Consider the following 14,818-nt stretch of genomic DNA (forward strand, 5'->3'; position numbering starts at 1 on the left):
GGTGTTACACGTCACAACGCGGAAGTGAAGCGCTACTCTCGGCTCTGTTGATGCTTTCGTGACTCCGCGGGCAGAAAACGTAACTTTTAACCGGAGCTATGGCGGTGAGCGCGGTTCACCTGGAGTCGGACGCCTTCCTGGTGTGTATGAACCACGCGCTGAGCACCGAGAAGGAGGAGGTGATGGGTCTGTGCATCGGGGAGGTGGAGGCGTCCCGCATCGTCCACATCCACTCCGTCATCATCCTCCGCCGCTCCGACAAGAGGAAGGACCGGGTGGAGATCTCCCCGGAGCAGCTGTCGGCAGCGTCCACGGAGGCGGAGCGGCTGGCGGACATGACCGGGAGGCCGATGCGGGTGGTGGGCTGGTACCACTCCCACCCGCACATCACCGTGTGGCCGTCCCACGTCGACGTGCGGACCCAGGCCATGTACCAGATGCTGGACCAGTGCTTCGTGGGCCTCATCTTCTCCTGCTTCATCGAGGACAAGAACACGAAGACGGGCCGCGTGCTGTACACCTGCTTCCAGTCCGTGCAGGCGCAGAAGGGCTCCGAGTACGAGCGCGTGGAGATCCCCGTCCACGTCGTGCCCCGGGAGGCCATCGGGAAGGTGTGCCTGGAGTCGGCCGTGGAGCTGCCGCGGATCCTGTGCCAGGAGGAGCAGGACACGTACCGGAAGATCCACAGCCTGGCGCACCTGGACCCGGTCACCAAGATCCACAACGGCTCGGTGTTCACCAAGAACCTGTGCAGCCAGATGTCGGCGGTGAGCGGGCCGCTGCTGCAGTGGCTGGAGGACCGGCTGGAGCAGAACAAGCAGAGCATCGTGGAGCTGCAGCAGGAGAAGGAGAAGCTGCTGCAGGATCTGGCGGCTCTGTGACGCTAAAAACTACCACTCTATGGACACAAGACAAAGATTGTATGTTTAGTTTTGCTCGTTTCATCTTGTTTTCTATTTTGTTTACACAGCCAGCAGACAAAATGGACACAGTTTTGTGGGAAGACATTGACAGTCATGCACTTGGGTTTCAGAACCCACCTGCACACGTGACCCTCTGTATAAGGGGGCGCGCTTATAGATTAGTTACTTAATTGAATTTAAATCGTAGTTTGGCTGAAGTTCAGTTTTATTCACTTCACAGACAAACTTTATTTGTAAACATTTGCTCAAAGTCTTTATTAAACTACATTAGAATAATTTTACAATAATAATACACATCTTTAATCTATCTGTATAACTTTCCAAGGAGTCAACTTTTTATTATATAACTCAGAACTGCAACCAAATCAAACATAAATAAGGTTCTCTATTTCTGCTTATCTCAACTGTTTCCATCTCGTAGCCATAACTCTTATCAACTCAAAATTAATTTGTGAAATTACAAAATTATTCAAATTCTGGTCCCTACAGTTTTCGTTTGGTTGTAATGTCTGTGCTTCACCACCAGGTGTCCGTCTTGTCTTATTTTTCCTCAGTGACAGTTGATGTCAGCACCCAAGAAAGAGAATATTGACTTTACTTCTTGATGCAGAGTGAAAAGTAACTGCGGTGTGAAGTCTCATAAATTGTCAAACACCAAAAAATGGCATTAAATGTCTTGAATGCTCAGTTTTGATTTGACATGTTTATTTACATGACATCTTTGTTAAATGTGTTATACAGAGACAGATGTGTTAAGACTGTGGCTCCTGAATCTACTGTGAGATTACTGATCTGTCAGTTATTTTGTTTTTAATCAATCATCCTTGGGTCTGTAACACGTAAATTGGAAGTAGCCTCAGCATCTGTGAAGTGCCTTAAACCTGCATTCTATTTAACAGCCAGCAGGGGACACCTCCTCTGGTTGCAGTTTGTATAGAAGTCTATGAGAAAATGAGCCAACTTCTCACTTAATTTGTCACCCCAGGAAACATTTGCTAAATTAGTTTATGGTCTCAAAAGTTAGTTTCAAGTCTCCTTCACTGCAGCATGATGTTTATTTTGTAAGTTATGGTTCTGTTTAAAGTAAAATATAAGATAAGTTGTGTGTGTTCCACCCTTCACTCTTTCAGTCTGATTTTAAAATAAGACTTATTGGCCAAGAAGTCGCTACGTCCATTGTTTATACAGACAGCGAGGAAATGACTGATAGGTAAGTGTTGCAGATTCCCAAAGAATGTTGAATTTTGTCCAAAAGTCAAATTTAAGATTATTTTTAACAGAAAGGCTATAAGCACTGTTCCCTCTAAGCTGCGTGCGTGCGCAATTGCGCACTGCTGACGGTCTCCGCGCACAGAAAATCTGCGCTGCGCACAAAAAAAAAATCCAACCTAAATTGTAAATAAAATAAACACGTAACAATTCATTCTGTGCTATTTTTCAATGTGAGTCAGTGAGTGACCGGTGACTGGCTGCTGCAGCCAATGATGCGATTCACATACGTATTTACCATAGACTGTATATAATGGTATTTACGCAGCTAATCAACGTCAGGCGTCCTTATGTGCAGCTACCGTTGTTCTCATAGATATGAATGAGTAGATAGGACACGCCCCTTTGAGCTGCGTGCTAGAGCAAGGCTAGGCTAGTGGGGGAAAAGTTTCAGTGCATTCCCTTGATGTAGATGGCATGAAAACGGAAACAACAAGTATGCCGGCTCACTGTGCTGCATACAGTTACACACTACGTCGTACGACTGAGACAAGGAAACTTGGAATGACTTTTCATAGGTAAGAATAGTTTTTGGCTCTTTTTTCATTATGAAATCTTGTTGAGAGCTTCCAGTCTATGAGAGCTAACTAGTTAGCCACTAGCAAAACACTAAGGCGAGCTAGCAGCTTGACAAGCAAATACCAGACGATTAATAGTAGCTGTAGTATAGTTGTACAAGAAGTAGTAGTAATACTAAAAGTACAAGCAGTAGTAGTATAAAATAGCTGTTAGAGTCGTAGAAGTAGCATCAGCATTTGTAATAGTATTACAAGTTGTAGTAGCAGTGCCAGTATCAGCAGCAGTAGTTAGTGTACTACCACTACTACTAGTAGTAGTCACATTGCTATTACTACCACCAATACTACCAATAGTAGTTATAAAGCCTAACTCATGAATATCCAGATTACCATCTATGTTCTTCCTCCAAACCCATTTTATGATTGGGATTACAGGCAGTTCTTTAGGACTGCTCTCAAATAATTGAAATGTTACTAAACAAGGTTATACTTATCAATTAAATAGCTCTGGTCTCCAGTATATTGGCGAATTCGGTTCTTTGTACTTAATTTATTAGCATGATTTATTTTTAATATGTTGTGCACAGACTTAATTACTTCTCTGTCTACTTTTCTTACTCCATGTAGGTTTCCCAGAGACTATGGGTTGAGGAGGAATTGGAAGTTTGTTGGCTTAGACCTGGTGTCATTCCATCAGTGTTAAACTTCCCGGCTCATCTTGGAAGAGTACATGCCAGAAAGACCACGACCAAGCAGCCTTGAGATCTTAGGCAGCGTCTCCCTCAGGTGGGTGTCAACGGTGTTTACGGTCAGGTCTGTGGTAATCCTGTCAAAAAACAAAACAGAAAAAAATCTAGATTATAATCAACATGTAACCAAAGCACTCTGTGTATAATGCCATAGTATAGGATGTAGTTCAGAAAATGTCAAAGTATAGTATGCTTTACTCAAGAATAACATAGTATGGCCTGTAGTTCATAGTACAGCATGTTGGCAAGAAAAAAAAACAAAACATAGATTATGTGGTTCAAAAAGTGCAAAATGATAGGATGTTTCCTAAAATTGTCATGTATGATATGTGGTTCAAAAAATGTCATAGTGCAGTATATTGTCAAAATAGTATGTAATTCAAGAAAACATCAGAGTATAATATGTCATCTAAAAAATGCCATAGAATAATAATTTCATTGCACAAGTAAAAGTATAGTAACTTTTAAAACAGTTCGAATTCTTATATGTTGCTAAAAAAAAAAACAAACAACAAAACTAAAACAAAAAAAACTTCATAGTAATATGTCAATTAAAAAAGCCTACAGTATAGCGTGTCGCCCAACAAACATCATAGTATAGCCTTTGGGATAAAAAAACGCCATCATATACATCGTATATTGTACAAATAACAAGTCAAAGGACAGAGACATACATTGTAGAATTGTAGTAATTGTGGGCTGATTGATTTACTGAGTATCAGTATTTTTTTTTTTTTTAACTGATTTACGGTAATAAATACATTTAAAAATGGTGCTACTTTGGCTCTGAACCTTGATCTACCTGTGGTCGCTCTGTCTTCTGGAGTGATTTGATTGGTTATATATCACGAATAAAACTCCTTTAACTTAACATCTGTAAACAAAACAAAAACGTATCAACAAAGTTTTCTGTTAGAGTTTGTGTTCTTCTAAGTTTAACTCCAAGATTTTAAATACTTTCATTTACTGCAAATGAATATCTACTCCAAATGTCTCACTAATAATCATTATCAGCCTCAAAAACCCACAAAACACCCCTTTATACTCGACCACACTTAGTACAGTCCGGTTCCCCCTTCTATAAATCTGCTTGGAATCTTCCACTTCCTGTTTGTCAAAGTGGCCTTCTACCTGGACAGGTTTTGTTGGAGCTCATGCAACAAACATTTTAGGTAACTGCACTTTAATATGGATGGATGACACTGAATTAGAGTCTGTTTTAATGAGACTGAGTTAAGATGTGTAGCTCTGTCATTAAATAGGAAATTATTTCTCAGAATTCACAGAGAAAAGTCTGAAATGTTTGCTAGGTTAGCGTCCCACATGTTCTTTGGCTCAGCTAAAGCTAACTCTCGCCAACTTCTGGATCTCTTGAGTTGCTTGTTGTTAAAACATCTTGCTAGAGGTGCTGAAGCTCAGAAAGTCTGAGATGTTTGTTCAAAATAAGCTCATTCTCAAGTCTGATCTGAACTGTCCTCTTTTGTTTGAACTTTCCCTAAACTTAGGAGTTAATGACAGAGCAGCACATCCAGACTCAGTCTCATTTATGTAGAGATTAAACTTCAGCGTCATTCATTGATGTTAAAGTGCAGTTTTTCAAATGTTTGTTGCACATGCTCCCGACCAAACCAGTCCAGGTGGAAGACGATGTGAAGAGAAAGCTCCAGAGGATGAATATCACACATTTACGTTGGAAATAAATGTCCTTTAATTAGACATTGTCATGCAAAAGACGGATTTCCCTTTAATGATGTTCAAATCTTTGAGTGTTTTGTTGATGTTTCTAAATGTTTTCTGACACTCGGCCCTAAAGATTAAAACCTTTTACGGCTCACAAGCTGCAACAATTCACACATTATCAACTATCTTTCTGACTAAACTAAGATAAAAAGTGAAAAACTGCCTGATTCCTGCATCATGAATGTAAATCTTTTTGGTTTTTATGCCAGTAAACTGAATATATTTGGGTTTGACATTTTATAAACCAAAACAAGAAATGAATTACTGGAGAAAACGACAGATTAATAGACAAAGAAAATGTGTTTTCCAACATATATGGCTGAATTACTCCAATGTTACAAGATACATACAATTGTAATTCAATTTTATTTCTATAACGCCAATTACAGGTCAAATTGTCTCAAGATGCTTTATTTTTATATTTTTTGTCATATTTAAAATATGAAAAAGTAAGAAATTTAAACCTCTTGACTAATCCAATTTATTACTTGGTTTTTAAGAGACTAATCGACAACTAAAATAACTTTCTCCACTAAAACTAATAAACATGAGGTCAAATAGAAGGAAGAGTTTTAAATACTGCAGAATAAAGTTTGTCAACAAGTAAAGATACGAAGTTGAACATCTGGATGGAGGTTGATAAAAGTTGACCTCCATTCATTTCTGTAGAGCGACTCCATGGATTTTATGGATGGTGGTTAAAGACCTGCTCTTCTAGTCGTCTTCCTTCTAGTCGCTGTAAAAAGTCAGTCCATCCTGGCCGACTTCAACACCTCTTCATGACAACTTGTTCTGCCTCCGACCTGGTGGAAACTCCAGAAACTCGGGAAAACCTGTGGAGACTCGAAGAACTCGTGGAGACTCGAAGAACTCGTCGGGCGGGGGAAGGTGTGGTGGGTGGTGGGGGAGTCTGGGTGGAGTCAGGGCGGAGAGTAGGCGGGGAGGTGGGTGGTGGACTCCCCCCCGCTACTCCTCCCACCTCCCCGCCTACTCTCCGCCCTGACCCCACCCAGACTCCGCCTTGGCTCCACCCATGTGGTGACTTCAGGAACTACGATGCCAAAGGGACGACGAAATTACTTCTTTGTATCTGATCTGTAGCTCAGTGAGTTAAGGATTTGCCTATGGAGCTGCAGGTCGCTGGTTCAAGACCAGACCCTTCTTAAGTTTTATCAAAATCCTGACAAAGACAAAGAAAGAAAACTGCCAGTGGCTGGTCTCGAACCTGCGACCTTCCACTCCGTAGTCCTTCTTCTTATCCCCCTGAGCTACTTGCTCAGATACTAATTCTTCTTTTTTTTGCGCATTTATCATCTATTTTTTGTCGTTTCCGCATTTTTTTTTAACTCGAGTCCTGACTTGACCGTTTTTCTCAGGAGGTTGGGCTTCAGCCTTTGTTCTGGAGGGTGGAACCCTCAGTTCCAAGACTTTCCAAAGCCTCCAGACCTCCCAAGTCCTCAGGACCTGAGCTTTCACACAGTCTGAGGGCTGAAATTTTCTAAGTCCCACAGTAGATCTCTGTTAGATTGAACTTTCAGACAGTCCAAGGACTGATATCTTCTAAGTTCCTGAGTAGTTCTCTGTTAGTTTGAACCTTCAGACAGTCTGAGGGCTGAAATCCTGAAAGTTCCTGAGTAGTTCTCTGTTAGTTTGAACCTTCAGACAGTCTGAGGACTGAAGTTTCTCAGTACTTCTCTGTTAGTTTGAACCTTCAGACAGTCTGAGGACTGAAGTTTTAAAAGTTTCTCAGTACTTCTCTGTTAGTTTGAACTTTCTGGTTAACAGAAGCCTTAAAACTTGTGACCATGAGTCTTGATTTCACATTTAGACCATCCATCTGAGTTCTTCTCAGACCTTCACCTGTGGGTTTTTTAGAAATCCTCAACAAACTTTGATTCTCTTCACTGAACAGTAAAGTTTGTGGAGATCAGAAGGTAACATTAGTTTGATTGATGCCTTCAGCTACTAGTAGACTTTATCTGGAAAGCAGTTTTCTGAAATGAGTTCTTAGTAAATGTGTCCACAATCAAACCAAGAACATAGAAAGAGGAAATGTTTGAAGAAACAACTTGATGTTTTCATTTCAGACTAGAAAACGCTTTAAGAACTTGATCTGTTTTTGCTCTTTTTGATCGTTTTGTCTCTTCTGTTTAATTTGATCTTCTAAAGTTTAACTGGTGTATTTTCAAATGTTTTGTCTTTAGTTTGATTCTTCTTAAATGTTTAGTTTTGCTCTTTTCTCACCTTTATTCTTTTCTAATGTCTGATTTGATTTCCAAATGTTTTGTCTTTTTAATGTTTGTTTTTTCAAATGTTTTATCGGCTTGTTTGAGTTTTTTTTCCTTTCCCAATATTTAATGTTTCAATTAAATCTTTAAGGTTTTTCTTTTTAAATGTTTTACCACCTTTTAATGTTTAATTTTCTTTTTAAATGATTCGTTGGATTTTCAGTTTAATTCCTGTTTGAAGTTTTATTGTCTTTAAAATGTAATTTTCTAATTAAACATTGAATTTTTTAATTAAATATTTTGTCTTTTTAGAGGTTCAATAATCTAATTTAATGTTTTGTATTTTTTGAAAAGTTTAATATGATTCTTGTTTAATTGTATTTTTTAAATGTTTAATTATGGAAAATATTTTATCTGTAATTTTTTATATTTGTATTTTAAAAATTTTGATTAATTTCATAATGACATGTATTGTATCTTGTTGAATTATCTAATTCAATATTTTGTCTGTTTAATATAATTGAATTGTATTTAATGTTTAACTCTATTAAACAGACAAAATATTGAATTAGATAATTCAACAAGATACAATACACATCATTATGAAATTAAACAAAATTTTTAAAATACAAATATAAAAAATTACAGATAAAATATTTTCCATAATTAAACATTTAAAAAAATACAATTAAACAGGAAGAATATTAAACATTTTAAAAAATGCAAAACATTTAATTAGATTATTAAACCTTTAAAAAGACAAAACATTTAATTTAAAAAAATTAAATGTTTAATTAGAAAATTACATCTTAAATTTCTTAAATCTTTTTAATAATAAAAATTTTTAAAAGTTTTATTCTTAATTTTTTTCCTTTGATTTAATTGCTTTTTGTTATGTAGTTTATTTCTTTAATCTTCTTTTTCTGTCAAGATTTTAACCCCAACCTTAAAAATGAAATAAACCCTTAAATGACAATGAAAATACTTCTGTTGTCACAATCATGAGTTAGTCAATTATTCAGTTTATCAATTCAACTTTATTTGTTTAGCACCTTTCACACAGATGACAAAACTAAACAAGCAAAGAGAAAAAAAAACTATGCTAAAACTATAATTAAAACTCAAAAACATTTTTTAAAAAAAGATTTAACATGGTAATAAAATCTGTTGTGTCCAGGGGATGGAGGGAGTTTATTGAAGTCTTCTTGGGCTCACATGGTAAATCATTTAAAATATAAACTTGATATTCTGTCTAAGGAAACTGCAGAGTGACAGAAGAAGCAACAATATCTCCTGTTTTCTCTGTTAATGAGTCGACTCTTCTTGTGCTTTCAGACCAAAGAACTACAGACTCTTCACAACCTGCTCAAACTCTTGGTACAGGACCTCACCACACGGGTCAAGAAGGTTTCCGTCTCATTTCTACTCTGAAGCTCACCTTCTCCTGCTCAAACTGCTGACAAATGTTTCTGCTGCTCTAAAGTCTGGTCTCCAGAGCTTCCTAAAAACTCTCAAAGTCTCTTCTGCTGCAGGTTGCTTTGTAGAACTGTTCCAGAAAACCTCACTAAACCACATGGAAGGGCCTCAAGATAGTCGTCCAAATGAAACCTTACAAAAACCAAACTAGCACAACCCAAACACTAAAGTCTCCTACAGCCTACCAGAGAACCTCTGAGAACAGAGAATCAGGACAGGAACTCTTACCTTCTGGACAACCAACGCTGGTTCTCAAACAAGAATACAGAATGTGTCTGACCAAAAACCTCTGAAGACTCACTACAGCCAAGATAAAGACACAACTCAGCTGTACCAAATCCACTAATCACTGCACACATTAGCACCATGTACTAACTGTGGCTAAAGAACCACATTTACCAAGACAACTATCCAGTACAAAGCCCTAAAACACACCAAGAAACACATTAAAGACGATTTTACTGCTGGAAGCTGCAAGCCAACGCCTAAAGAACAAACTAAAGCAAAGGAGCCAAACCCGGTTCAGCGGTGAAGTGAAGCAGAGGAAATGTTTGGCTGCAGCTAAATAAAGCAGGAAGACACTGAGCTGCTCAGGTGTTCCTGATAACACCAAGCAGCCACCTGGACAGCCAATAGGAACACAGCTTACTGGAAGTCCAGAGGGCTGGCTTAGTGAAGGAAATTTAGTTTAAAGTTGAAGCAGAAAGTTAACAAAGAAAGTTGAAAACCATCTTCTGATACCTGAAATCTCTGAGTTTTCACACAAAGAACACCTGAACATGTCAAACTGGTTCCATAGTAGAACCATCATTGTAAAAACGTCATAGTATGGTGTGTTGCTCAAAAAACATTAGGACCCGGCTGTCAGGGGACAAACATGTAAGAAACATGAGAACAGACAGAACCCAACCAGTAGGTCACAGTTTATCATCATCTAATCATCTCCTGAAGTCCATATGGTGAGAGACATCAGTATCTGGTTGTTCATTTACCAGAGGATGCTTATAATCATGCTGATGTGGTCTGTACTCTACAGTATTTTAGTGACTCAATAAATGCCTAAGTTGTTTTTTTTTTTAAATGCTTTTTAGTTTTTAATAAACATTTAACTCAGAACTCTGATATGTTAACAGTACTAAATAAATCAATAAATACATGCATACACACATAAATAAGTTAATACATTAACTGTGTTAAGATAAGGTTTAGATTTTTAAAAAAGTTGTTTATGTTTTTGCAGAATCCAGTATTGCTCACTGGTTGGTCATTACATTTTGCTAGTTTGATTTCACTGTTTAAAATGATGCCACCTCTTTTCAGACAGAACCTGTGATAATAAAACAATACAAAATTTTTAGTTCCGTGTTAATAAAGCACTTAAAGCTTTAAGTATGGCTAAATGCTTTTTTCAAAATTAAATATATCACTCCTTAGGTGGTAGTGGCCCCAAGTTCAGTAAAGTTGGAAAGATATTCACAGATTGGGACTTCCAGCATCAATAACTCATTAGATATAGGTTGTCTAAACATAAACGGTGCCTCTTTCCCATTGTTGCAAGGCAGACAATGTGCTACAAGCCCAGTTTTATCAAAAGTAGCTGTCTTTCAAGCTACAGGAATAACATTGGTGTCTATGGAGTGAACAGGGTCCGTCTGCAATTTGCAAAACCGCTGCAACAGTAAAGAGAGACAAATATTCAATAACTTCACTCTTATACATTGTAGTGTCACTAAAATCACTGCAGCCTTCAACTGGCTCCTGTTGTCAAAGTGTTTTAACAGAAATGTAAATGCTGTAATTTGATTCTTTTAATGAACCATGTAACTTGAATGGATGTGATGCTGGTGTGACCACAGTGCACACGTCTGATGTTGCTCACAGTGGTCCAAGGGACGCTCAGGGAGTTTGTGTGTTTGCTCACACTCAGACTGAAAAATTACAGGGAACATTTGCTATAAGTGCAAAAAAACTGCTGGAACCTGACAAGTATTGTCAATTTTTATTTGATTTACTGAGTTACATTATTGCTGGTTAATTTTCTGTTAATTGATTCATCACCTAATAGTTTCATCTCTGATCCTGAAATCTGGTGTTTTTCCCTCATTTAAGGTGATATTTCCTCATTTAAATTATTTTCATTTAATTTTGGCAAAATTCTTGAACAGCTCTTTAGTTAAACTGCCTCAACGAACAAGTTAGGTTCATTTGGTTAAAAATTCTGTCTGTTCTGGAAAAGAAAAAGGAGTTCTGATATTGTGGTACATCGATATTTTTAATATTGTATAGATTATTTTCTATATTATCACTAATAGATCAGCTGTTTGATTTATAAAATGAATGAATAGTGAATAAATGCTGATTACAACAATCCAAATCCAACGTTTGCAAATTGCTTCTTTTGTCCAAAACCTGAAGATAGTCAGATATTTAATATACCATCAAAGATAAAATAGCAGAACGCAATATATGGAAGATGAAGCTGTTAAATATTTAGCAGTAAATTATTTATTTTGCTACTTTGGACGCTTTCAGGCCTTCACTGGTATCAAATGTAAGCAGTGTTCAACAAACCATATCCAGTATTCCTTCAAGGCTGCTGCTGTTTTTTTCTTCATGAAGAGTTAAAACAAACTTTAGTTTGAGTTGATAGTTTTGTTTTTGTTTTGTTTTTTCATTTTTTGTGCTGCAGAAACAGGACATTCTTATTTGGGATATGAAGCAAAATGTGATGGAAAGTATTGCTTGTATCACCCAGACTCAGAATAAAAGCTAATTGATAGCTAGAGAATGGTTTCCACCTTGAATGTGACTTGACTTTTCCCCATCATTTACTGTTTATATGCTTTGCTTATTATTCTGCCTCGTCTTATCCCAGTAAGTGTCAGTGAATGCTTGGATGGAAGCAGGAAGGTTTTACATCTTCTTTCTAACTCCAGAAAGAGGAGGGGTTTGAATGAGGGAGCATGTGTTAGAATTATGGTCACTGATTTCTGGTGAAGTTTCATTGGTGGGCAAAGATCCAGAAACAGGCTTCTATCCAAAGACATTGATAAGCTTTGTTCAAGGTTCAAGGTTACATTATTTGTCCTCCTCAGGAGGAAATAGTTTTAGATATTTGCGGGAATTGCTGTGACACAAAACACCCAAACAATAAAAACATTAAGTAGGACACATGTAAAACATTAGCATGTGCTAAGTGCTGTGCACATTACAGATTTCTTCAGGTTATATATAAGAACCTCCTCAATCAGCTGTTGTTTCTGCCTGTCTTCCATTTTAGCAAGAATGAATTTAACTGACAGAGGGATGAATGAATGTTTGTACTCTTTGTGTTTGCACAGAATTTATTCATATATATTCAGAATTCGACACATGAGGTGTGTCAGTTAAGATCACATTGGTTGATCTAATGGTGGACTGTTCAGAAAGATCATGGGGGAGACGTGTGCTATTGGTGTAATTGTTAGTATAAAATTCATGGTACAGTTGTGTTACTGCCATAATCACGAAGAAAACACCTGCTGAGAGGCAGTTGGTCAGGATGGTCAAGAGTCAACCAAGAATCAGCAAAAAGCAGGTCTGAATGATTGATAAGCTGCTGGAACACAGCTGTCAGTGTCTGTCTCTTTCAGGACAAAGTTGATTTAACATCATTTATAGGTCTGACAAGAGTATCTAAATCTTTAGCTACTAAATGCAGGACTAGATTTATCTGAGCTTGTTGTCTGAAAACAACTACGTGCTGCTGGGTTGATGACCTACTTAGGAAATATACTGTTAAACTAAAACTCCTGGATGAGCTATAAAACATTAAAATGTCACTCGTCCTGCCTCTATATTTTTGTCGGCTCTGTCTTATTCTCTCTGAATCACCTGAGAATGCTTCTATAGCTTGTAATGCTAGTGCAGAATGCTAACACTTACGTATGTTGACACTTTTGCTTTGTCCAAACTTTCATCAGTTCTTGTGTTAAATTCACTCTGTGTCTTGAGGTCTGGCTAGTTCTTAGTTATTGTGTTCCTTGTTTTATACTTTTATGATTCACAGCCTCCTGTCTTGTTATTCTAATCAACCTTTAGCACATTCATCACCTGCTCTGTATTATATTATCTACTCCAACTAATCCAATGCTTGGCCCATTTTAATGTTTTCTGTATTGGTAATAAAACCAGTTACACCTGCCATTCTACCTGTGATTCGTGATACTGGCCATGATACTAAAATACCTTCAAGAGGTTGTGGTAAGTCTCTGTGGGTATGTCCCTAGTCACCTGACGTGCATTCTTGCTGATAAATGCCACCTGATAAACATTTTGATGGCTTGTTTGCTGCTCAGTCCAGACTTTTAAAGTGCTATAATTGTAAAAATGCATGGATCAGTTGTAAACAGCTTGTACACAGCCTGTTGGAGGACAGAAGGGAATCTGGGTTGAAAGGGCATTAATGAAAAACAAAAACAAACAACTTCTGGTGAATAAAAAGTCAATAAAATGAATAACAGATATATTCATAATAGAGTTGGTATTTATAAAGACGAACCAAAATGGGTCAACATGACCGATCTTTGAGGTTGTAGATACAGACTCTGTATCTTTTTTAATCCAAAATAAACAACCCAAAAGGAGCCAGTGACTTGGTTGTGGTGACCAAACCAGAGCTAAAAGGACAGTAAATATTCAATTTGTTTTTAAACTTTGTCAGAGCTGAAGAAAAAAAAACCCCCATAATAAAACAAAATAAATATATTGTTCTTTAGACTTTTTAAAATGTATCTAGACATTGCAAATCTGTGAATAATCCCAATTTTTACAACATTTATTTTTTACTTTTTAACCTTTATTTAACACCATTCCATGTGTTTTATTATTTCCCAGGGTCTCAGATAAACTATATATTCAAAACTAAACCTCATTTATTCCACATTAAAGTCGTGCTTTCTTGCACTAGTCAAGATTAAAGCAGCACAAATCGAGGATAACTGTGTTCTGAAAACAGTAATACGCTGGAGGGTTGTTCAGCAATGTGTCACTTTTCATTTTTATGAAACCTGTAATTTTCAGATGGGACACATTTAGCTGCAGCTCTGCTTTATTCATCAACTGAACCGACTATGAAGACGCCCCATTTCTCTAGAAACGATACAGGAAAGGATCACATTCCAGACACTTGGTATCATTTCTTTCATTTACAATTAACAAAATGAGAAAAGAGAATATTATTCTTAATAATAATACATATTATGCATATAGTGCCATTTAAGACTCTCAGACACCTTACAAAGGAGGAAAGATTGCAAAAGATAAATAAAATGGACTGAAAAACAGATCTGTAGTTTTTTGAGTAATAAAAAGCAGCTATAATCAAACAAGTGCTGCTGTAAAATAAGATGTAATAAAAATAAATGGATAAAATTGACAAATGAAAGTGTATAGTAATAAGAAAATCTGATAATGAATACTAGTAAGTATGGTGTATGATATCATATGATCCTCCCACTTGTTGCTATTTAAAATCTCGATGGTAGATGGCATCTTACCTAAAATTCTTACCAGAAAAGTGTCTAATTTCACATGAAAAATGGCTACAAACTCCCCAAAAATCCAAAAGAGATTAGTTTAGTTAGTGATTCTGTATAATAAAAGGTAACAAAATAGATAAACAGATAAAACTGATGAATGGAAACTGACAGACAATAAAACTTTCAAACTAATGTCACTGACACTCAACAGCATTAGTATTATAGGAAGTAGTAAAGAGATGTATCACCAGTTCTAAAAATACAGATTTTTGACATGGACGTTGGCATTTTTGTTGTTTATATATATATATATATATATATATATATATATATATATATATATATATATATATATATATATATATATATATATATACACTGTTTACTTTTGAAATT

The 14,818-nt window shown here is 36.9% G+C and overlaps 1 protein-coding gene across 1 annotated transcript; it reads left to right on the top strand.

Moving 5' to 3' along the window:
• On the top strand, positions 1 to 1,610 carry brcc3 (BRCA1/BRCA2-containing complex, subunit 3). The gene has a single exon (XM_023289458.3). It carries the CDS (start codon positions 99 to 101, stop codon positions 879 to 881), a length of 783 nt encoding a protein of 260 aa, XP_023145226.1. The 5' UTR covers positions 1 to 98; the 3' UTR covers positions 882 to 1,610.
• Positions 1,611 to 14,818: the final 13,208 nt, after the last annotated feature.

This window comes from Amphiprion ocellaris, chromosome 17 (assembly GCF_022539595.1).
Source record: "Amphiprion ocellaris isolate individual 3 ecotype Okinawa chromosome 17, ASM2253959v1, whole genome shotgun sequence".
Classification (NCBI taxonomy): domain Eukaryota; kingdom Metazoa; phylum Chordata; class Actinopteri; family Pomacentridae; genus Amphiprion; species Amphiprion ocellaris.